Source organism: Choloepus didactylus, chromosome 3, assembly GCF_015220235.1.
Source record: "Choloepus didactylus isolate mChoDid1 chromosome 3, mChoDid1.pri, whole genome shotgun sequence".
Lineage (NCBI taxonomy): Eukaryota > Metazoa > Chordata > Mammalia > Pilosa > Megalonychidae > Choloepus > Choloepus didactylus.
Window position 1 is genome coordinate 45,488,675 of NC_051309.1, and position 23,679 is coordinate 45,512,353.

The 23,679-nt window shown below is 39.5% G+C and overlaps 1 protein-coding gene across 2 annotated transcripts in view; it reads right to left on the bottom strand.

Moving 5' to 3' along the window:
• Positions 1-23,679, bottom strand: part of BEND4 (BEN domain containing 4) — a 41,297-nt gene that overhangs the window by 12,304 nt on the left and 5,314 nt on the right. For both annotated transcript variants that reach the window (XM_037829699.1, XM_037829700.1), the window contains exons 2-3: positions 20,040-20,606; positions 6,846-6,937 (exon numbers count right to left, since the gene is read on the bottom strand). In XM_037829699.1, coding sequence (XP_037685627.1) covers positions 6,846-6,937; positions 20,040-20,606 — 659 coding nt within the window. The remainder of the gene's footprint in view (positions 1-6,845; positions 6,938-20,039; positions 20,607-23,679) is intronic.

Consider the following 23,679-nt stretch of genomic DNA (forward strand, 5'->3'; position numbering starts at 1 on the left):
CATTAAAAAGAGAATTCTGGGTGAATTTAAAGTCATCTCTTTGTTATAGTCCCTGTAAGCAGATATTCAGGCACACTTGTCAGTCTCGGAAAAAGAGAGTCTGTGGCTATTTTTAAACCATTTATTTATTTAACATTGTGCAATTTTTAAAACTGATTTCCCTCAGACTGGCGAGCTCACCCAGCAAACTAGGGTTACTATTACCATATCTGTTTTGCAAAGGAGGCTAAAGCCTTTCCCAAGTCCTCACAACTCAAAAAGGCAGAGCTGGGGAACCCTGTCCCCAAGTTCAGGGCTTAGTCCACGATTGTGTGCCCCTCCAGCCGGAGCTGAGTCTATTTCAAGATGAGAGGTACTTGTGATTAGGGAGCTAACAATCCAGGCAAGGAGCTTTCTCAAACCCTTAAACATTCCACATACAGAAGAGCTCAATAGCTCTCATAAAATGGAGATGTGCCACTTGGAGGTCATTTTCTTCAAGAAAAAGGAAAACAGAGAAAAAAAGTAAATTACCACCCAAAACACAATTCAGAATGTTCTCTGTGTTATGGATGAGATTTATAATCCTGTTTTAGCATTCTTAAATGTAATAATAAAAGTAAGAAAATGCTCATATGCCAGAAATGACAGTAAAAACGGTATAGGTAGTAATGATGATGACAGACAATAAATGTTTAAATAGTGCTATCCAGGGGCAATGTAGATATTTCCCTGTTTTTATGGAATTCTGATTATATATTCAACTTAATTAGCCACCAACACTTAATTAAACTCTGCCCTATTGGTGGGTCACTTTGAAAAAACAATATGAACAACACTTAATGTCCATATAGACTTATAACCAAATGGAAAAGCTAAGTGTATATTAGCTATAAAGCAACAGCTAGTTCTAAATGAAACTTGGGAACAATGTGCTACATGAGCACAAAGCAGGGGTGTGGCAATCAGGGAGTGCTTCTTGGAGGAAGTGGGCTTTGCAGATGTGCTTGTTGTAGGATGGAAATGTCCAATTATGAAATGTGGACTTTGTTCTAGAGAACAATTAAAGGATTTTAAGCATGTGACATTTAGTTTGAATCAATCCGTACTTTAGAAAAATAACTTTCCAGTGTGGAGATTGGAAAGAAAGAATTGGCTGCATCAGACCAAGTAAAAAGTAATGAGAGTGAACTAGGGAGAAGAGAGAATTTAACATGGGCTGTAGAATGATTGGATGTTGGGGAAGAGGAAGAGAGAAGTGTCAGTGATGTCTCAGACATTTCTACCTGGGGTTCCTGGGGGGCTGGCGCTGCCTTTATTGAAGAGAAAACAGGAGTAAGGGCGGGTATTCAGAGTAGGTGTGATGAGTTCGGGGGGTGTATGGGCAGCCCACTGTTGGTCAGACTGCTGGGCACGCGGGTCTTGGGTGGAGCCATGGGGACTGGAGCTCTCGATACAGATTTAAAACTAGTTAATCTACACATAGAGTTGAAATTATAGGTGGGAACACAACTGCCCTGGGAGAGTAGGGAGCAAGAGAAGAAGGTTAAAGCTGAAACTCGAGAGAAGAGTGAATGGCAAACACACGAGAACATAATAAAAAAGGACAGGGAACCAGGGGCAAGAACTGACACAGGCCACAGGAAGACAGCATGGGCAGGAGGGCTGAGAACCTAAGGATGACTAGGACTGGAAAAGGAGCCCCTGGACTGGACAATGGGGGAAGTCATTGGTGGCCTCTTGCATTCTGGTGGGGACAGATTACAGGAGGTGAAAGAGCAAATGGAAATGAAGGAATGGAAATAGCCAATATGGATCAGTCCTGCAAGTGTTTAATCATTAAAAAAATGAGGGGAGGGGAGCAAGATGGTGCCATAGAGAGGAGTGGAATCTTGTTAGTCCCCTGGAGCAACTAGTGAACAACCAGGAACAACTAGTAAATAATCTGGAATAACTGCTAGGGGACAACTGTTACTGACCACATATCATGAACCAACCTGGACTGGGAGGAATACCTGAGATCACAGCATAGAATCTGTAAGTAAAAACTGTGGAACTGTGCTGAAAACCCCCTCCCCCCATGGCAGGCTGAGCTGCAAAACCTTGCTGTGGTAGAAATCAGCACTCTCCCAGCAAGTGAATATAGCTCAACGGAGCTCCAACTGAGGTTTTAATTAACAAATGTGGACTGCTGAATACAAGCTACAACCCCCCAACAAGCAGACAGAAGCTTTTGGTGACAACTGACCTTAAAGAGCCAGAGGACTCCTCTGTCCGGGAGGGGGAGCCCAGAAGATCAGGTGTTACCTTTGGCCGACAGGTGAAATTGGGGGGCTGTGGACTGGCTCTGAAAGGGGACTTTCTGTCCCTTTTTCTCTCTCTCAACCTGGGCAGCTAAGTGGAGAAAGCCTCAGCAATTTTCAGTTTGCAGTGCTCTGACTCAGACAGGGGTGGAGATAGCAGAGTCAGAGAGACAAAAAGAGCTATTCAAATGCAGATGATAACTCCCTAGGGGGTGTATCTTTCCTAAGAGGAAGGAGGTGGGGCCCAATTCTAATACCTCACTTTCCCTTCAGAACCAGCCTGGGGGAAAACAGCCAAATTGGAACTAAAGGGGCCACACCTCCTTACACCAGTTGGGAGTAACAGGCTGACAGGTGCCACCTGCTGGGCAGGTTAGGAAAGCACAGCGGCTAGAGACCTTACAGGAAAGACTGTCAATCTCTAAGACACACCCGCAGTGAGACCTGAAACTAAATATAACCCCATTCTGAGATCTGAACCCATTCTGGTCTGGGAAAATCTGATTGGGGTAACCAAGTAAACCAGATGGCTAGACAATGGAAAACTACAGTCTACACTAGGAAAAACGAAGACATGGCCCATTCAAAGGAACAAACTTACACCTCAATCAAGATACAGTTGATTTTCAATTAAAGATTTTCAAAGAAATATGCTAAATCAAATCAAAAAACAAATCAGTGAGTTCAGGGAAGGTTTGGCAAAAGAGATGAAGGATATAAAGAAAACACTGGGTGAACACAAGGTAGAAATAAAAAATTTGAAAAAGCAACTGGCGGAATCTATGAAAATGAAAGGCACAACACAAGAGATGAAAAACACAATGGAGATATACAACAGCAGATCTCAAGAGGCAGAAGAAAACACTCAGGAACTGGAGGACAAGACACCTGAAATCCTATACACAAAAGAACAGATAGGGAAAAGAATGGAAAAATATGAGCAATGTCTCAGGGAACTGAATGACAACATGAAGCACACAAATGTACATGTCATGGGTGTCCCAAAAGGAGAAGAGAAGGAAAAAGGGGCAGAAGGAATAATAGAGGAAATAATCAATGAAAATTTCCCATCTCTTATGAAAGACATAAAATTACAGACCCAAGAAGTGCAGCGTACCCCAAACAGAACAGATCTGAATAGACCTACACCAAGTCACTTAATAATCAGATTATCAAACATCAAATACAAAGAGAGAATCTTGAAAGCAGTAAGAGAAAAGCGATCCATCACATACAAAGGAAGCTTGATAAGACTATGTACAGATTTCTCAGTAGAAACCATGGAGGCAAGAAGGAAGTGGTGTGACATATTTAAGATACTGAAAGAGAAAAAATGCCAACCAAGAATCTTATATCTGGCAAAACTGTCCTTCAAATATGAGGGAGAGTTCAAAATATTCTGTGACAAACAGACAATGAGAGAGTTTGCGAACAAGATACCTGCTTACAGGAAATACTAAAGGGAACACTACAGACCTATAGGAAAAGACAGGAGTGAGAAGTTTGGAACACAATTTTAGGTGATGGTAGCACAGCAATGTAAGTAAACTGAACAAAGATGACTGTGAGTATGGTTGAAAGAGGAAGGTTAGGAGCATATGGGGCACGAGAAGGAAAGAGGAAAGACAAAGATTGGGACTGTATAACCCAGTGAAACCTAGAGTGCTCAACAACTGTGATAAAATGTATGAATATGTTTTTACATGATGGAGAACACATGAATGTCAGCCTTGCAAGGTGTTAAAAATAGGGTGGTATTGGGGAAAAAATACAATCAATGCGAACTACAGACTATAGTTAACAGAAACATTGTATTATGCTTCCTTTAATGTAACAAAGGCAATATACCAAAGCTAAATGCCTATAAGATGGGGACATAAGAGAGGGATAGAGGACTCTTGGCACTGGTGATGCTGTCTGACTCTTTTATTCTACTTTAGTTTAATTCTCTCTTTCCTTTTGTTGCTTTTTAGCTTTCATGCTTTTTTTCTTTCTTTTTCTTTTTCTTTTGTCTCTCTACCTTCTTTGACTCTTTCTCCTTCTTTGTGGTAAAAATGGAGATATCCTTATATAGAGAGTGGTGATGGTGGTGAATACATAAATACGTGACTATACAGGGAACCATCAATTGTTAACTTAGGTCAGAATGTATGGTGAGTGAACAAAACCGTCTTTTTAAAAAAAATGGGTTGATGAAGAAACCTTGAGGGCACTATATTGAGTGAAATAAGTCAGACACATAAGGAAAAATATTGCATGGTCTCACTGATATGAACTAATTATAATATGTAAACTCATAGACATGAAATATAAGTTACCAGGATACAGAACGAGGCTAAAGAATGGGGAACGGTTGCTTATTATGAGCAGAATGTTCAACTAGGTTGAACTTAAGTGTTTGGAAATGGACAGAGGTGACAGTAGCACATTATTGTGAGAATAACTAACAGTGCTGAATGGTGTGTGAATGTGGTGGAAAGGGGAAGCTTAGAGTCCCGTATATTACCAGAAGGAAAGTTGGAGGTTAAAAGATAGGAATGTATTAAACAGTGAATCTTGTGGTGGACAATGTCCATGATTAACTGTACAAATAGTAGAAATCTCTTTCATGAACTAGAACAAGTGTATGACACTATAACCAGAAGTTAATATTAGAGGGGCATATAGATAAAAAATATACCTATTGCAAACTATATACTACAGTCAGTAGTATTTTAACATTCTTTCATCAACAGTAAGAAATGTACTATACCAATACTAAGAATCAATAATGGAGGGGGGGTGGTTAGGGGTAAGGGAGGAATTCAGTTTTCTTTTTTTGTCTTTATCTCTTTATTGGAGTAATGAAAACGTTCTAAAAATTGAAAAAAAATTGTGATGATGGATGCACAGCTGTTTGATGGTACCATGGGCAACTGATTGTACCCTTTGGATCTTTGGATAATTGTGTGGTATGTGAACAATCTCAATACAATTAAAAAAAAATGAGGGAACCTTTCAGTAAGCATGCATCGAGTGCCTTCTGTGTGACTGGTACTGGAGATGCTAAAGGGGTTGGGACGATACCTGAGCCCAGCCTTCAAAGAGGGATTGTGTTACAATGCAGAATGGAAAGTGCACAGACAGTGATGCTATGGGAGCATTCCATGACCGAAGAGAGAAAAAGGACAGGGCGGGGCATCAAAGGGAGGCTTATTTTTAGGGTGGGGAGACTTGAGCGTGTTTGTATTTGTGGGAAAGGACCAATAGCAAGGGAGAAATAGATGCAAGAGACAAGGAATAACTGATGGCACAGCACCCAAAAAAAGGGAGACAGAGCCAGATGGAGCACTCAGCCTGGCAAAGGGGAAAGACACTGCCTCCAGTTGGGATGGGGGATAGGGTGCTATATGGAGGAGAAGAGAAGTGTGGTGGTAGATGGGAATTGGGGGAACAGGATAAATTTGACTTGGTGTTTCTTTCTTGCTTCATTCAAGAGAGAGAGGATGGTGGACAACGGGCAGGCTGGTGACTGAAGGAGAGGAGCAAACCTTTGAAAGAGCCCCTCTAGGTGACAAGAAAAGTGAAAAACTGAAAAGCAAGTTTCAGGCTACATGCAAAGGTGAGTTTCAAACTGCACTAGACTGACTTTCCATTTTTCATCTTCTGGTATCTTTTACATGCAGAGACTGGAAAGAGGTGTGTTCAGCACCCCAAGTCCGCAGGGAGAGAACCACAAGTGCACAGTAAGATCTACTAAAACAGTAAGCATGTGGATGGCATTAGAGGATTTTAGCCTAAAAACAGGAATGTCAATGAATATGTAACCACAGGATGAGTGAGAGGGTCAACATCCTCATTACAAACACGAGCAACTTACCAAATGAAGAAAATTTAACTACTTAAACAGAACACTATCCATCATTATCAATCCAAGACATTTAGTGACCTGGTAAGGTACAGTGGAGGTACTTCTTCCACTGGATTTGGGTTCTGAAGTCAGTACAATGAAAATAACAAATATTCAAAACTGAGCCTTGAAAGTCTTATGAAAAGATACCACGTTTAAAGTGACATACCGTTATCATCAAAACAGACCGTTTTCCCTGCACAGTGGAGGAGACTGCTGTTTCTTCCACTGAGAACCAGAGGAGGAAACTGCTTGTCTTCAGGGACCCTGATGTCTGCAAAACGCATATCTAAACATGTGGGATGTCTCTCAGTGTGAGAGACATCCCACAACGAGGGGCATCCAGGAAACCTGGCTCTTCCCGAGGGAACGACAGGTTGGTGTCTCCCATTTCAAGGTCCCTTCGTGCCTGAGAATGGTGGAAGAATTGCCCACACCATTTAAATTTCCATTTCTTCTCTTTTCCCCTTGGAGTGCAGAGTTGGATCTTCAAGAATTAAATACATCCCTTTATAACCCCATAGCACTTACTCACAAGAAACATAAACTTCTGACAATAAAAAAATATATTTTACTATCCAATTTGCTCTGGAATATTTTGGTAAGTCACCAAGAGGCTTCATCTTAAGGAAATTCCAAATGGAGCAACATTTATCTTTTTACTAGGGACCTACCTCAGTTGGTTGGTCAGCTGGCTGAGGTATCATGAGTTGGTTGTGGTGCTGTAGAACTGACTTCAAGTAATCTAAAACAGTCTGGCAGGGCACTGGTTGGAACAAATAGCAATGATTACACATTAGCTATCCTGCAACATGAAAATAAAAAACTTTAAGTCTAAAAAAATTTTTGATGTAAACTTCTAAAAAAAAAATACTTATTTTCTAAAGGAAATAGGATCTTCTTTCACTTGACATCCGTAGTTATTTCAGTTTGTTAATCCAGAACAGATGCTAGGGTTTGAGAAGAATTTTTAGGTTTCTCATAGGCTCAGCACAATTCACTGAGAATTTTCAAGTCAAAAATTACTCTAAGATGAATTTGGGTCAACAATAATGATCAAGAACAGCTCACAGGAGAGACGTGTCTTGTCTTCTTTGATTCAAATTGTAGAATTAGCACCTGAAAATGCTTTTTTAAAGTACTGAAAATTAATGCTTCGCTAGTTTCAAAACAATAACGTAATATTCATTTTTAATGACAGATTCATTCCTAAATTCTTCAGTGAACAGAAATTCCATGCAATTTAGACTTGTCTCACTGCACAAATACACCTGAGCTTGCAGTTCTTAGGCTAAATATCTCATTCTTATTCCTCTCAAGAAGTTCAGTTGGTTTGGTCCAATTCAGATTTCACTATCATGTAGTTGGTTAACTACTGCACTATCTTTTGAACCATAGTCTTCTAGACTCATTGAATAACTACATTGAAACTGAACAGATATTAACCCAAAATAAAGCCTGACTTTTTGTACCACTGCATAAAGAATTCCTACATCCTAAGATTTATATTAGAGCCCTTTCAGGAGTATTAACTAATTGCTTTTAAAGGTCATGGTAGCTCAGTTGATATCTAATTTATACAAATTATTGCCACAATCTGTCTTAGCTGTGTGTTTTCTTAAGAAGTTTTGTCACATTAAAGAAAATAATAAATATTTAACCTAAGCCCCAATTTTAAAGTATCACCACTGAACGTTCTTCACCTTGTTTTTCTCACCAGTTTTTTTCTTTTTTCAATTGCAAACAGAGGTTATCATCCTTATTCTCCTGCTAATAGCTTTGGATTTTTCAATTGACATCACATTGTAACATAACAAATCAAAAACTACATGAACATCTGTATTAGTCAGCATTCTTCAGAGAAACAGAACTGACAGGATATATATTTTGGAGAGAGAATTATTATAAGGAATTGTTCATGCAATTGTGGGATCTGGCAAGTCTGAACTTCACAGGGCTGGCCACAAAGTAAAAACTCTGCTAAAGGTGATGCTGAAGTGATGCTGAATTTCCTGGCTGTCTGAGGTTGAGGCAGAAATTCTTTCTGATTCCTGAAATCCTCAGTTCTGACTTTTAAGACCTCCAACTGGATGAGAAGACTCCCACACTGCTGAGGGCAATCTCCTTTGTTGATTGTTGATGCCATTAGCTCTTGATGCAATCAACTGATTATAGACGCAAACCCATCTCTGAAAGACCCTCACAGTAACAATCAGACCAGTGCTTGCTTGACCAAACAACTGGACATCATAACCTGGCCAAGCTGACACATGGAACTAACCATCACAACATCCTATTGAAGAATCTGAATGGTATGACGCTTAAGTAGACTGGGAAATGTTTCTTCTCTCCCAAAAGCATTTTTTTTAAATAACCATAATTATAGACCTGTGTCATGAGCCACTCTTTAATAACCATTTGAATATATTCTTCAAATTGAAGAAGCATTTGCTGAACAACCACAAAAGTCAACCAAAAGAAAGCTTACATGTATCAGTTTGAAGTAGGTCTTACCGATGTTAAATAAAACCTGCAAATCTCCCTAATTTTACCAGCCTGATAAAAGTCCAAATCCACTTTAGTGATGCCGTAGTAAGTGAGAACACATCTTTAGGCACTGGGCATTAATTACAGGAAAAAGAAGACCATGTGAGAAATGAATTGTAACAAGGGACATTTCTGCATTTGAGTTCTGTTTTTTCCACTAATCATTTGGCTTTTGGGACAACTTTTAGTTCCTATGTCTCTGTCTCTTACACACAGGGCTGACTAAGAGGATCCTAATAGCAACCTGTGTCTTTCAGTTTGTGGTCAGACTGTAGATACGTTTCTGTTTTCCAAAGTGATGTGTGCAAATTATTACCCTAGATTTAGTTTGGGAGTTTGAATCAAATTTATAACTACTTGTTGACTGATTAGGGCTTCAGTAATTTCTTTTGATCTCTTATCCATATTTTACAGTCATTAAGATGTTTATGAAAAAATTATTAAATGAAGTACAAAAATACTTCCAAGGCAGCATACAAAGTGGAATGATCAGTATGACCTCAACCATGTTAAAAATAATTATGTGCATAGAAAGCAGATTGGAAGGAAATGAACCAAAGTGCTAATGATAATAATTAACAGTGGTTATGTTTTAGTAGTGGGATTAAGGGTAGTTTTTCTTATCTTTATCCTTTATCATCCTTATAAAATCAGTGTTGTCAAAAATGTCTACAGTGGGCATGTACTATTTCTATAATTTAAACATTGTTTTAGGAAAAAAAATATCAATTGTCCACAAAACTGTTGTCTCCCCTTCCTTTGCTATATAATACCTTCGATATTGATATCTTAGCCCTGGAAGGGTTGAGGCTGCCTCTCCAATTCTCTATATCCCCGAATTGCAGGCAGCGGTACTAATCTGTGAGCAAGGCCAGCTGATTCATACGTGTAGGAATAAAACTGAATTTCACGTGCATTTACTGGTTGTAGGGGCTCTAATTAAGACAAGTGGGTCCTTTAGGCTGACATGTGGGCACAATGCTGAAGGCCAGGAAGACTGAAGATAAGCCTCATATTTAATCAATTGCTAAAAATCTGAAATAGCCACTGCCTTGGGCTTCTGAGCAGCCCTTTATCCCACACCTTGAGCCTCATGATGAAAGCTGATAAGGCAGAGCCTTCAGACCTCTTCTCCATCCCCAAAGCAAGAGATTTAGGACATCACTCCCGACTGAGAGGACATGCCTAGGTGTACAGGGGAGAGCTGTATATGCACATGAAATAGTTCCTGTGAAGAAAAAAAAAATCACTGTGTGTTGGGGATTGAATCACATCACCAACAAAAGGCATGTTCAAGTTGTAACCCCCAGTCCTATGGGTGTGAACCCATTTGTGAACAGGACCTTTGAAGATGTTATTAGTTAAGGTGAGCCCAAACGGAAGGATGACCAAAGTCCTTCTTAATAGAGGCAATTCTGCTAAGAGGAAATTCAGATGCCATCAGGTAAGAGAAGCCAGAGAAGGAGAGAGAGAACACCATGTGTTAGAGGCAGAGATGCAGCTACACACCAAGGAACACCAAGGATTGCTGGCAAGCCATCCCCAGAACACTACAGACTCTGGGAGAAAGCAAGGCCTGCAGATACCCCTGTTTTGGACTTCTACCTCCAAACTAAGAGCCAAAAAATTCCTGTTGTTTAAGCCACCCAGCTTGTGCTATTTGTCATAGCAGCCCTGGCAAACTGCAACACTGTCCATCTGGAAAATGGAGATGTGAGTGTCTACTGGGGATGGAAGGGAAAGGAAATACATTTTCCCTACCCACAGCTACACCATGCTGCCTGCCAGGGAGAATCAAGTGGCACTGAAAACGGAATCTGGAAAACTGCCTATCTTCTTTTCTCTTTGTTCTGTTAACATATATAGTTCTGTGGACGTGTCATGAAATTTCTGAGTGAGGACATGGCCCGCACAGATCGGCATAATAAGCCTGTGCTTCATGTACAGTTCTCTGAAGCCCAGGCTACCCCACTGTCCTTTGGCCTTCAAGGGAAGAGAGGGTGAGGTCAGTGTTTATAACAGCAGCAAAAGCCTCCTGATGCAAATTATGAATTTTAAGCAAAGTCACTCTCGCTGATGGAAAAGCTACTACTTAGACCCATTGGGAAGGTTTCATTCATTCACTTATTTATTGATTCATCCTACAGAAAAAAGTCAGATGAATCTAGTAGGTTTAATGACAAAATAAATGAGGAACCAAAAACTGTATAAACTTCTCTTAAAAGGAAGAGAGGCTATTAAAGGTACCTAAAATGTATGTTATACCGATTCTAATATTGATATTGATAGTCATAATCCTTTTTCCTCTATGTAACAGCATTTTAAAATGCCTATCAGATAATCCTGGAAGAGTAAAATGTCTGGGAGGAAAAAAGGTAAGTAGGAAGATATTTTGTGTCAACAAAATAAAATTAAGAGGAATGGGTTACAAATATTCCATTAGGTGTCTATGCCTTCTAGATTAACGTGCTGCTCTTAAAAATGAAGACTTCTCCTAGCCTGTGTGGCAGCCTAAGTTAGTTAAATCCACAGACATTGTCTTTAAAACATCCTAAACTGATACTAGTACATAACAGTTAACTGACAAAAGGGGCAGGAATTTGTCCTAAAAATTAATTCTTGGGTGCTTTTTTGTTTGTTTAATGTACTGACTTGATATCTGGCTCTTATTAACTATATGATCCTGGGCAAGTTACTTAACCTCTTTAAGCCTCTGTTTACTCATCTGCAAAACAGGTATAACTACTTGTTACATAGATTATTATGAGGATTCATTGAAACAGTATGTGTAAGGTAGAAGCACCCAATAAATATTGGCTAATGTAAGCTATTGTTATTTTAAGACTAAGAATCTAGTAAATTCCTCATAGATGCCATTTAAATGACTGTTGACAGAGCCTACTTGGCTCTTGTAATGTCTGAGCAACTGTTAAGTAAGACTGTACTTGTGTATATTAAGGCTACTTGGGTCGCTGTTTCCTAATTTTCATTGCAGATCATCATATTAAAATCTTGATCTGAGTTTCTCTTTTTCATTTCTCTAGGATTATCTAATCTACCTTGTTATATAGTGGTTTTTAAAGATCCAAAACATTTATCTCCAAATATACTGCAGACAATTTTACAGGGAAATTGAAATTATTTACTACCTCCTAATGGCCACAGCTATCCGTGTGCTTATATCATCTTTAAACAAGTGTTCTATTCACATCGTCTCTGTAAAGTTTAAGTTCCTAAACTGTAAATACCCAGAAATAAATGATGTTAAAGCACTCTCCACCTACAGGTGCATGATTACACTTTAGATAATGGCAACATGTCTCCATTTAATTCAATCCAATTAATATGTGTAGATGCTACAATATGCTTTGCATTGCTAAAAATTGGGGATATGAAGGTGACTTTGGCTTAGTTTTGGCCCTCAATGACCTAGCGTGGTTTGTCTCTCTTCACATCAGGACATCAGGAGAGACAGACACACCAAGAGTGAAAACTTTCCTTAATAACAGCTTGAACAGAGACATGCATCACACGCTATAGAAAGTGGTGACTTTTGCCTGAGAATTGGGGGAAGGTTTTGTTACAGAGGAAAGCATCACTTGAATTGGGTCCTGAAGGATAAGTAGGAGTTTCTCAAGTAGGGAAGAAAAGAATATGTTCTTAGGTTGGAAGGAATGGCAAGTGTAAAGAAATATCAGAGACATTAAAAGTATATGAGTGCCCAAGGGGTTTGAAAGTTGGGAATTACAAATTGTCCAGTGGGGTTGGAATAGTTAGCGTATGGTGGGAACTGAGGGTCATATCTCCAAAATGGACAGGAAGAATCAGGTAGGGAAGGACCTTGTGTATCACTTAGGGCACTTGACTTTATTCCTTAGACTGTGTGAAGTCCTTTGAGGCTTTTTAGCAGCGGTGACTCTGAGCTTTTCAGTTGGGAGACCAGAATCTGGGAGAGGAGCTGGGTGGCTATTGAAATATCTCAGGTTGTGAGATAGACCTGGGTGAAAACAGTGGGGAGAAAAAGAAGGAGACAGAGCTGACACCTATGTAAGGGGTGAAATCCGGGAGCTGGAGGCAGCTTGGAAGTGGGGGAGAGGGATGAGTTATGGATAGATCTGAGGTTCCTAACTTGGGTAACTAATTGAATGGTAAGACTACCATTTATAATCTAAGAAAACAATCTAAAATTTTTGCATTTCTGAAACACAGTATTTTTCCTTTCTCACTTTCTTAAGAGTTGCCATTTATTGAGGTCTTATTAGAAGACCTAGTAGGCTCGCAGGAGCTTTTTGGAATTCAGTATTTTCAACATCCCTAAAGTATTAACCTCACCTTACAGCAAGGGAAGCTGAGGCTTAGAATGGTTAAGTGATCTGCCAAAATCACAGCTAGTAAGTAGCAGGGGCAAAATTCACACCCAGGTTTGACTCAAAAGTCCATTTTCTTTACCTCACATTGTTCTGTCTCCCTCAACTTAACTCAAGCCAAGAGTTGTGAGGACTTTTGCTAAATTCACAATAAAAAGAGCTCAATTCTTTATTCCTCTCTGTTTCTATCACTTGCTCTAATCTACCTGAGATTTTTCCACAAGTACTTCTGTGCATATGTGAGTTTGGAGGGCAGTGAAGGCACTGAGCTGGAGGGTACAAACAATTTGCACTGCATCTGCTTTAAATCTCCATTATCCAAAAACTAATGCTATTAATTTATCTTTAAAAAACCTTCCTACTTAGAAAAGGACAACCGTGGACTAATAGGACTGGAATTGTAGACTCCAAGGTTAGTTCTCTAGTTTTTAGCCTTTTGAGTTAGTAATTAGGTGATGGGAAAGCCAAGGAACCCCGAATGCCACTGACCCCAGGAAGAAGCAAGCCTTCTAGCCTCCGAAACTGTGAGGCCAATTAATTTCTGTTGAAGTCAAAACCAGTTTGTGGCATTTGTGATGGTAGCCTAGAAAAACTCAGACAATATCCTTTCTCCCTTATGATTCTTAAGTTAGTATTGACTATAAGCTTTCTAAATAAATGTGACCACTTCATCTGACACTCTTTCCATTGAGAAGTTCCACCCCTCATCTTCCTTCTTTTAACATCCTTTCGGTTCTCAATATTATTAATCCAGTATCTTTTCCTTTTGCAGCTTTTCCTTTTAATCAATTTTCATTCTTTTCCAAATTTTAACTTTGTAACAGACTTTTAAATTCATAGTGTACTAACCTAATAAAAAGGAAAATGTGCTAATGTGACTTCCTTGGGACAATATATTTAATTACTGGTTCTCTACCTGCAAACTAAGTTAAAGAGTTCTCTTTAGAAGCCCTTTGCCTTGCACGTAGTTGATGATCAGTAAGACTCTGTTGAATATTCCACTTGTCTCCCTAAAACAATAACACAGGCCCTCTCAGGTGGTGCCAGAAACCATACCTCTCCCCAACCCCTTTCTTTTTGGTGATGTCTAACCCCTTCCTTCTTCCCTTTCCTAGATGCCGAGCTGCAATCATTTTTTCCTATAGACTAATAGGCTCATTTCTTTTAAACTCTCACTTCAAGAACTGCTCCCAGGTATAAGGCTTTATTTCAGGGGGAAAAAAAAAAATGAATCAAGAATCTTGGAGCTGCTCCCAGCTCTCCTCTGTGGAGGAGACCAGGGGCTGAGGAACACTGTCCAGATTCTGGCCTGTGGCTGGTGTCCCCATCTCCTTTTTAATCTTATTTCCTCTGCTGACCATTGAGTTCTACTTTTTCCTTTGCATACATCCATCCTGCTTGGATGTAAAAAAAAAGTGGGAGGGGATCTAGAAGAGAGCCCCAGGTTCTTCCATGGAAATGGATGGGACCATAGGGATGCAGTGACACTGCTTATGGAAAACCGATACCAAATTATATAGGAGAGTCATGGCTTAAAAAATACTCTGTACATGCAAAACCAGAGTATTACTTATTGTACTTTTCTTCAAATGGGTGTCTAAAAAGAAGATTACCACCCCCCCACCCCACTCCCTCACCAAATACATAGCCAATAGAGGTGTGGGTTGTTATGTGATTAGCCACATTCTGGCTTGTTGTTTAGCCAGAGATGGGAATTGGGAAGTGAGGGTGAGAAGGCAGTAGTATCTCCTTTGATTCAAGCTTTCAGTTCCAAGTGGCACATTCAACCTGATTCCCGTTACTAAGGTGTCCCAAGGGAATGAGCACTTGTGATGATCACAAATGAGCTGTTATTTTCCTTTATTTCACACTAATTTTTTTCTATTCATAATTGATAAACTGATTTCATCATATTGCTGGGTTTTGTATGGCTTCCTTAAAGTAACTAACAGTTCTCTGTGTGCAGTTTCTTTCGTTTTATGGCAGGGATTGTCAACAGGGCTGCAATGTTTATAGTAACCGTGGAGACCATTAGCCTAATTTCAACCAGTGTCATTCAATGTCTGATCATCAAGAGGGCTCAAGAACTTGCAGAGGATCATCTTCTTAGGAAGTACCGAAGGACAATGATTGATGGCAGGCCAATGCTGGGTTATTTCTGAACAGACACTTCACAGACAGATGTTCAAGTAATGGGATGGGACTGAACCCCAAATTTGCTTAGGACACATCAAGGACAGACAGCTTGTCAAATATTTAGAATTAGGAATTTGACAGTAATAACTCTGGATATTTGGGTCACCTGTTTTTGCATTCTGGAACGCTCAACCACAGAAGGCTCTTAAGGAGTACTGCTCAGCTCTTCAGGAGTTGGTGTAAGTCTCTGTGAAGCCCACTAATTTCCAAGACACTATCTTCAACTCCCATGAAAGAGAAATAAGAATGGAAAATTTCCCTTTGGGGTAAAACTCATAGTGTGTAGCATAAATCAACCATAATTTATGGAGCTGTGAGAGTTGTAAAATAGCACTGTGTGTTAGCTGAACCCATACCTCCCTGACTTGGGAAAACCAGTAGCGCTCCAGTTCTAGGGCATTCTTTGTGTTTTCACCCAGTGTCTCCCGTGCAGTCCATTCCTGGCTAGGGCAAGCACCATGACTCTGCATCTAACCCCAGGGCTCAAGCCCAGGAAAAGAGAATGGATTTACTTCACCTCTTGCTTTTTCCCTGCAAGACAACTGAACATAATCTAATTCTAAACCTCTGAAGAGACTGAAATGTTTATAATACTTATATTTTCTTTGTAAATACACTAATGTTCTTTTTACCTTGGGACCAAGTCAAAGGTCTCCTGTTTTTACTAGGATGAACATAATACTTTTTACCAGTATTTAATTTGATAGACTTTGATTTTGAAAACAATATTGATTTTCCAGAGGACAGTGCAAAAGAGCTAATGATTCTTCTAGAAGTGGGAGGAGGTAGGTACCCAAAAAAGGAGGTGGCCAAACCTACGGAAAAGAAAAAAACTATCAGTGCCACAGGAAAAGAACAAGGGAGTGGATGAGGAACTGCATCAAGAATGAAGAGATTAAGGCTTGGCAATGCTGAGAAAATGGTGAAGAATAACTGGAAAAGGTGAAGGGTGTCTGTCACAAGTATTATCTGACAAAAAATATAATGAATGTTTATCACCAAAAGTACACGTAAATCTCAGTACCAATAGATGTTGTTTGTTAATTTGTAGTTGTTCTAAATTCATGTCAGAAGTTCCTTTGAGGAAAGTGGCCTCGAATAGCCAAAAGCACCCTAAAAAAGAATGAAGTGGGATGACTTACACTTCCTGACTTCAAAGCCTATTATAAAGCCACAGTGGTTAAAACAGCATGGTACTGGCACAAAGATAGACATATTGATCCCTGGAAATGAATTGAAAGTGCAAAAATAAACTCTCAGATCTATGGTCAACTGGTTTTTGGTAAGGCCCCCAAATCCACTGAACTGGAACAAAATAGTGTCTTCAATAAATGGGGCTGGGAGAATTGGATATCCATATCCAAAGATTGAAAAAGGACCCCGATCTCATACAATATACAAAAATTACACACCCTATATGAAAATCACCTCAAAATGGAGAAAAGACAGGAATAGAAGAGCCAGTACCATAAAAGTCCTAGAAGAAAATAACGAGAAACATCTTCAAGACCTAGTGATAGGAGGCAGCTTCTTAGACCTTATACCCAAAGCACAAGCAATGAAAGAAAAAAAGATAAATGGGAACTCCTCATGATTGAGCACTTCTGTGCTTCAAAGGACTTTGTCAAAAAGGTGAAGCAGCAGCCAACTCAATGGAAAAGAATATTTGGTGCCCATATATCTGATAACGGTTTGATATCCAGTATACATAAATAAATCCTACAACTCAACAATAAAAGGACAAACTCAATTATAAAATGGACAAAAGATATGACTAGACATTTTTCCAATGAGGAAATACAAAAGGCTAAAAAAGCACATGAAAAGATGTTCATCTTCATTAGCTATTAGGGAAATGCAAATCAAAACCACAGTGAGATATCATCTGACACCTATAAGAATGGCTGCTATTAAAGAAACAGGAAACCACAAATGTTGGAGAGGATATGGAGAAACAGGAACGCTTATCCACTGCTGGTGGGAATGTAAAACAGTACAGCCACTGTGGAAGGCAGTTTGGTGGTTCCTCAGAAAACTAAATATTGAGATGCCCTATGACTCAGCAATTCTGCTACTTGGCATATACCCAAGAAGATCTCAAAGTAGGGACACAAACAGACAATAGCATACTGATGGTCATAGCGGCATTATTCAACAATTGCCAAAAGATGGAAACAATCCAAGAGTCCATCAACAGATGAGTGGATAAACAAAATGTGGTATATACATACGATGAAATATTATGCAGCAGTAAGAAAGAATGAGGTCCTGAAGCACGTGACAACATGGATGAACCTTGGAGACATAATGCCAAGTGAAATAAGCCAGACACAAAAGAACAGATGTTATATGGTTTCACTAACATAAACTAATTAGAACAGGTAACTCAGAGTCTTAAAATGTAGAATATGGGTACCTAGAGACATACAGAAGCTAGAGAAGGGGTAATGGTTACCTAATGTACAGAATTGTTAACAAAGTTGAACTTAAGTGTTTGGGAATGAATAGAGATGATGGTAGCTCATTATTGGGATTATAAGTAATAGAGTCATATTGTAGGTGAATTTGATTGAAAGTGATTGTTTAAAGTTATATATGTCACTGATTAACAATACAAAAATAAATAAGTTCTTACATGAACTACTACAAATTAAAAAAAATGTTGGAGGAGTATAAGGGGAAAAACATAGCTATTGCAATCTATGGACTATAGTTAATAGTAATATTTTAATATTCTTTCATCAATAGTAACAAATTTACTACACCAATACTACGGGCCAACAATGGGGGGGATAAGAAGTATTGGAGGATTTGGGTTTTATTTCTTATTCTTATTTCTGTTTTGGAGTAATGGGGATGTATACACAACTATGTGATGATACTGTGAGCCAGTGTCTGTATACTTTGGATGGTTTGTGTGGTATGTGAATATACCTTAATAAAATTGAAAAAAAAGCAAAAAAAAAAATCCTTCACCACTCCTGGAAGTCATACCCCCCACCTTTTAATTTGTGAAGTATCTGTAGGGCTCTGTTTGGGGAATGCTTTTAAAAGAAAGGAAGGAAGAAGGCTAATTTCTGACTTGGCAATTCTTAACCCTTGTTTTTGTTTTTGTCTCCTATATGTACTAATAAACAAGTTGGTAACTTTCTTCATTTCTTTCTTTCTAGATCAGCTACCAAACTGGATGGTACAAAGACAGAGCTAGGAAAAAACCTAACTTCTGTTTTTTCTGCCTAAAAATGTTTAAATTTATTATATATGCTTTTTTGTATTTAGTATATTTTGTATAGTAGTACATGCATGTAATTTTTCAATCAAGAAATGTGTAGACTCCCGAAGACGCATACTTGAAAAATTTTTATCAACAAGCTGGATGATTAAAAGGCTTGAATATATTGTCTTGTTAATAGTCTTAAATATCTTTAAAAGCCACAGACATGCAGGAACAAATTCAAAGCTAGAAGATATATCAGTACCTTTCCAAATGGTGAAAAAAATGACTCATGTGATCATTGATTTCACGTATTAATTTGCTAGGTAATGGTGTCCAGTTGTTTATGGTCAATCACTGTCCTTTTTGTTACTGTGAAAATGGGATCTGCATGTACAATCAGTTGATTGCTTCTACAATCAGCAAAGGAGACTGCCCTCAACAACGTGGGTAATCTCCTCATCCAATCAGCGGGAAGTCTGAAAAGCCAAAACTGAGTTTCAGAGGTTAAAAGGAGACTTTCTGTCTCTGCTTCAACATTGGCTCTTGCCAGAATTGCCAGACTTCTGGCTTCGGAATTTGGACTAAGGATGTCAACATCCTTTATTGGAGCTTGTGATTTGCCCCATGGAGTTGGGACTTACCAGCCCCCTCACCCCCATGTGTGCCAATTAGTTATAATAAATCACTCATGTACACACACACACACACACACACACACACACACACACACACACCATTAATTCTCTTTCTCTGGAGAACCCTGACTGATACAGATTCGGACTCAGAGAAGATCTTAACAAAAAGATAACTTTACTGCTCTAATCTAGTGTCTCTAAGAGGCAGAAAATACCTCATATTTAGCCAGGGCACACAAGGTTTTGGGCCAGCTTAATTACTGGTCTGTCTTCAACCAATTAGTTTTTGTTTACAGTTTTTTATTAATCTCAAGGGAAATTTTACATGCTAAAAAGACATTATGCCTGATTAAATCTAACAAGAAAGATGAAGGAAATTAATGGAATAGAAGAGGCCATTTGTTCAGTACAACTCAAGTCCTGCCTCTGACAGTATCATTTCATTTTAATTTCTATCACTTACTAATTAATAAAACACATACATCAAAGCCTTTAAAATACAGAAACCATTGTAAAGGAACAGGACCACTTTTAGAAGGAAACTCAGGATCACAGCACTTGGCAATTTCAATCTCATTGCACCACACCTAGGAATTATTTTTATAATGATAGAGACATCTTTTAATAGGACTATGGTTTTCAGGCCTAAACCCAAGAACACTGTAGCTTAAACACAGACAGGGCAAAGCCAGTGGCTCATTCTGAAATCCCTGATTGGCACTGGACAAGCTAAGGACCCCTTGTGCTTGCCAGTTTTTTCAACTTTTCTACATTGCTAGCCAAAAATAACACATACACACATACACACACACACATACATACATACATACATACATACATACATACAAACAAGACAACTGGTAGGAGTAGGAGTTGCAGTTGCTTGTAAATAAAATGGGGAGATACCTGGGATGCTCTCTAATTTTCTTCTGAGCTCTTCATTTTCTTGTTGCAGTGAAATGACCTCTTGTTCTAGCTCTTGGCAGCGAGGACAGTAACCTTCCTCCTCCTCCTCCTCCTCCTCCTCCGGAAGCGTGGAAGACGACGGGTGACCATGGGATTCAGATGTCGCTGGGGACGTCCAGCCGCCAAGTGTGTGCACGGGTGAGGTTGACAGAGGATCCACGTCGGCCAGGTGGCCATACTCACTGACTGAAGAGGTGTTCGGAGTCGGGAAGCTCCCGGAGAGCAGGTAATTTTGTAGGGAGTCAGTGAAAACCCTCAAAAAGGCAGAAGTTTGTTGTTTCCTTTGCATATATTGCATCTCTATGTCCACATTGTCTGAGGTCTGACTGTGGACTCCTTTCCCGATGTGACACTGCTCCTGTCGTTCGTTATAACTTGAGCTTTCCTGCTTTACACAAGAAATCATGGATTGAGAATGGCTGGAGTCCAGCAGTTTTCCTCCACAATTTAAGAGGCTAAGAACTCGACTGCACTGCTGGGCAAAGGCATCCAGGATCATACGACTCTCTGAAACAAATGAAAAGTCACATCACAAACTGACAGTCAAGGGCAAGGGGTAAGGTCCTCTGTTATTTCCAGCTTAACAATGAAAAGTATTAACATATGTATTCCCACTCTTGCTGCGATGAACCAAGAGGACATGGTGAATTCACTATTAGAACGTACAGCTTTCTGTTCTGAGGCTGGTGGGTGCCTGATGAGTCACTCGCAGTCCCTTTCCCTGGGAAATGGCTGGGTCACACCTTTCTCTCTGGCGCTAACTGGCCTGCACAGGTCTGAACTGACGCCGTTGGCTTCATTAATGCCCTTCCTCTAATGAATCGAGCCAGTCACTGCAGACTCAATTCCTCACTGATAGGAGGACTTAAAGCAATCATTACGTCTATTTCTGGAGTGCCCTCATGCCCTTGTATTAATCAACTGATAGAATCCTTGCCAAGTGTATGTTGCTCCCAGATGCAAGTGGGATAAGAAAGATAAGGTGTTTTGAAGATCTCACTAGACATCTAAGGTAAAACAAAGGGTAGCCTTGGAAGTCAAAGGATGAGCCCAAAGCAAAACTGCATGTCATCCAACATCTGTGTTCCATTATTCCTTCTGACTTAAATTTTAATTCATCTGCTAACTTGGGTTTCTTGTCAAGGCCAATGTTTAGGCTGACCTACTTCAGTATCATTTGAAAATCAGCAGAGTGCCTCATCTTAGAGCCTCTCCGATTAGCTTGCCAAATCTCCCCAAATGGGATGTGGTGTGGGAACCAAAGTTAATTCACATACATGACTTCAAAAGCATATTGCTTATCAATTTGTGAACTGCAAAAGCAAGCAGGCAGAAAATTGCAAAAACAAAGAAAAAACAAAACAAAATAAAAAAGTGACAACATGATTTAACTTTATCAGTCTAAGAGTCTTGAAATTTCATTCCAAATGTAAATGTCACAAGGTAGATTCTCTTTTTTCCTGACCACCACCCAGAATGTGTACTGGAAATACAGACAGGGGCACTTATAGGGTTTTCATGGTGGTATGAGGATGCCTCGCCACTTCCTCTCCCCTCTACCTAGAATAATACCAATAAATAGAACACTGTAGACTTTGGATACCAATAATTGCTGTTTATGATAGAAAAGTAACTAGCTATCTGCTCCTTCTGGAAATTTTAACAAGCTGCATTTCTTTCTGAGGAAAAGAAATCGTTTAAAATGAAGAATGGTGAATTGCTTGAGGGCTTCTGTGGGGACAACAAGCCAGTACAACTGCAATAAGAAATCTAGAAAACCGTGGAATTACGACCATTGAAACATTTCAAGAAACCTTCATGCAGTACTCAATGCTCCACTGTCTCCTTTCTCTCACTATTCTTTTATGATGTAACTAAGGTATTGGGGAGCTCCAAGTCCCCCTTTCCAACCATCAAATACGAATATGTGCATGAAGCCCAAAACCTATAAAATGCTATTGTGCCTGCATCTCTCTAAAAGTCTCACAAGGCCCAGCAGAGGTCAGGTCTCTTCCTTTCAGGAGCTGAGCATAGACTGTTATGTTCCATGAAGTCAGTGACCACACCACTGGGGTTTGAAGACCAGCACAAGCCTCAAGAAATACCTATTGAACATAGGGGTGGACTTTTGTAAATATGTATAAACTTTAGTTTATTGCATTTTTGGATTTAGTTGCTTAAAGGTGGGGATGGCAAGACCACCCTCGGGAGATTGAGAGTCCATAGGAATATGTTCCTCTTTGGATAGTGTTTCCTCACCCTTAGGAGCAGTACTGACCTCAGATCCAAGCACGAGAACCCCTGGCCTGGACCCATGCTCTGACCCTCCTCCTCCGGCCTACCCTCTCCCCATGGTGAGGTACCCAGGATGCATGAATTCCCTGCTCAGACTGCTTCTAGGGCCCGTGCCATCTTTCTCCTGAGCCATCCTCCTCCAGACACACCATAATGCCCGAGATTGGAAGTTTGGACTGGCACATCCAAAACATGAGGATGTGAGACTCCTGGGGACAGAGGAAGCTTGGAGTGAGAAGAGAAGGCCATGGGCTGGCTTTTCCCGTCCACTTCTTAGGAGTCTGTAAATTCCAAAGTCAAATCTGGCATTCCAGATCATTAGGAAGGTGTATTTGTCAAGGTAGGTGGATAGAACATATTTAACAATTTAAACAATCCTTTAAACAATTAGTTTGATTCATGCCTTTTAGTTACTTAGGTATTTGGCATGTGGGCCTGCGTTTGTACTTCTTGTCCTGAGTCTTGCAAATGTAAGATGAAAGCCTGTTTTTTGCACAATTTTGAGTGCTGAGAAAGAGCCAAATTCCAGGTATAATTTCAGGCTAGAAACTATCATGATTGATGAAACTCCCAGAACTTGGCTGAAGAGGCAGCTGAGATAGTCTGCTTGCTACCTTGGAGAACAGATGAAGTGGATATGGAGAATATCTTTTACATACCTAAGGCTGGAATTGTTACACCTCCCAGGAGGAAGTGAAGAACTGAGCTCATGTTCTAAATCCAAACTTAATGCGGAAAGACCCCAAATATTTGGGCGTCATCTCTTTACAATGACAAAAACAAACAAGTGGAAGGTTTAGATGCTGTACTCTCATTTCTTTATTCCTTGGCTTTTGTTCTTTTATTAGTAAAATCAAAGATGAAACTGATTAGGAATTCCCAATCCAAGCACAACAGCAGTTTCCATTCATTTTAATCCTATAATCCCAGTCTAGACCTGAATTGTATTTACTGTTTGCATTTTAATCAGCATAGCTCCAACTGATTTTCAGCATATAAACTTTTAACATAACCTTGATGAAAGAGACAAAATATGAAGGAAGGCTAAAACAGAATTGCTTAGAAAGAACTCATCAGGTGTATTTGTCCAATGTCCTAAAGAACACTCAGTATCTTAATCACATTGATAAATCACATTAGTGTATAGATTAGGGTATAGATTTTGATGGGAAAAAATCCAACTTAGGGACAACATGATTTGTTGTCCTAATTGATGGGTAAACTCATAATATGCTGGGAAAAATCGTTACATAGCATACTACATTATGACAATGTATTAAAATGC